The 1,597-nt window shown below is 34.3% G+C and overlaps 1 protein-coding gene across 1 annotated transcript in view; it reads right to left on the reverse strand.

Annotated features, from left to right (window-relative positions):
* Positions 1 to 1,219: 1,219 nt before the first annotated feature.
* Positions 1,220 to 1,597, reverse strand: part of LOC108683310 — a 35,358-nt gene continuing 34,980 nt past the window's right edge. Inside the window, exon 19 of the mRNA XM_018172615.2 lies at positions 1,220 to 1,379. Within this exon, the coding sequence (XP_018028104.2) occupies positions 1,220 to 1,379 (160 nt within the window). The remainder of the gene's footprint in view (positions 1,380 to 1,597) is intronic.

The following is a 1,597-nucleotide window of genomic DNA, read 5'->3' on the forward strand; positions in this document are numbered from 1 at the left end:
TCTTACATTATCAGTCTGCTTAAATCGCAAATTCACAAGGAATTTAAAAGCAAAGAAAATACCAAGAAAATTCACAATATCGATATTGAAAACGTTTCTGAGTCCAGCTTCCTCGTCAGTTCGATAATATAAAAAAACTAATACAATAATTTTATAATTAAAAATTCTAAGTCAGACATTAAAACTTAAAGAAGATAAATAAAACACGAAACAACCTTACGTCGAAAAACAAGCACTTGCGGGACACAGTCATAAGAGACACGAAAAGATTAATACCTAAGAAAAATACTGAAACATAAAAGCCTAACGATTCACTATTACAAGAGGATAGGTTCAGCATGTGCGAGGTCGAGTTTCTCTCTATAGTGCCAGTTAATGAATGTATCCGCGGATTGAGAGTATCACTTATAAATATTGACGTTCATATACTCAAAATACATACGTACCTAAATTAAATAAAAAATTTGAATAAGGCAAGCAGAACGTAAGTCAATCCGCGTAAGTCAAGTTTTTACCCGTCTTTAATCACTGTTATATTGATATTGCTTTGTTACGCTTAATTTTAGTGACATCCTGTTATCAGTTTTCTTGAGGTTTTTTTCCTTCTATGTGTTTAATTTAGTATCTTTCCGTTGCTCTTAACTTCTTTGACTTATCATTGGAATAGAGTTTTAAATCACCTATGTTGCCTGCGAAGCTTATCTGCTTATGGGCATTCAATTAGATGTCTCTATTATTTTATAGATGTTTTTCTTTTTCTCTTTTGAATTGTAACTAGAGCTCCTTTGTGAATAAAAATCAATCAATCGACAAAATACTTTAAATTAAATTATTCGTTACGATAACTAGCCCATCTAGAGTTCACTCGTAAACATTCACAGAAAATGTTCATTTGCCGGCAGATGTGCCACAAACGGTAACTTTCGATAATAACATACGATTTCGAAATGAATACTCAGCGTCATCTTATATTTGAAATTGATTAATATATAATTTAATTTAATAAAATTTAAAAGCAAATAAAACAGCCAAAAAATTTCCCATTAGGTATGCTAGAAAACGTTTCGGAGTCCAGCTCCATCGTCAGTTCTTAATTAGGATTTAAGCAATCAAGTGATCTCTAATCTTATATCAGATATAATTAAGATATAAATTAATTTATAATTAAGAATAATTTGTAGATGAAGACTTAGATGAAACTTCCAAATCGATTTTGGCTTCAACCCCCGATTATGTGGCCGAGACGATTTCGCGGTGAGCCATAGCCGAGAGAGACAACGTCGTCTTTACGATGTCCGTCATCGCTGTTAAAGTTTCCAAAGCCCTCAAAGTCCCAAGATCTTCTGGCATGTTCGGCCTTTTTATGGTCCTTATAGCCTCTGTAGCCTCCATAACCTCTATAGCCTCCATAACCTCTATACCCTCCATAACTCTATACCCTCCATAACCTCTATACTGTCCATAACCTCTATACCCTCCATAACCTCTATACCCTCCATAACCTCTATACCCTCCATAACCTCTATACCCTCAACCTCTATACCCTCCATAACTCTATACCCTCCATAACCTCTATACCGTCCATAACCTCTATACC

The sequence above is a fragment of the Hyalella azteca genome, unplaced genomic scaffold (genome assembly GCF_000764305.2).
Source record: "Hyalella azteca isolate HAZT.00-mixed unplaced genomic scaffold, Hazt_2.0.2 contig16743, whole genome shotgun sequence".
NCBI lineage: Eukaryota > Metazoa > Arthropoda > Malacostraca > Amphipoda > Hyalellidae > Hyalella > Hyalella azteca.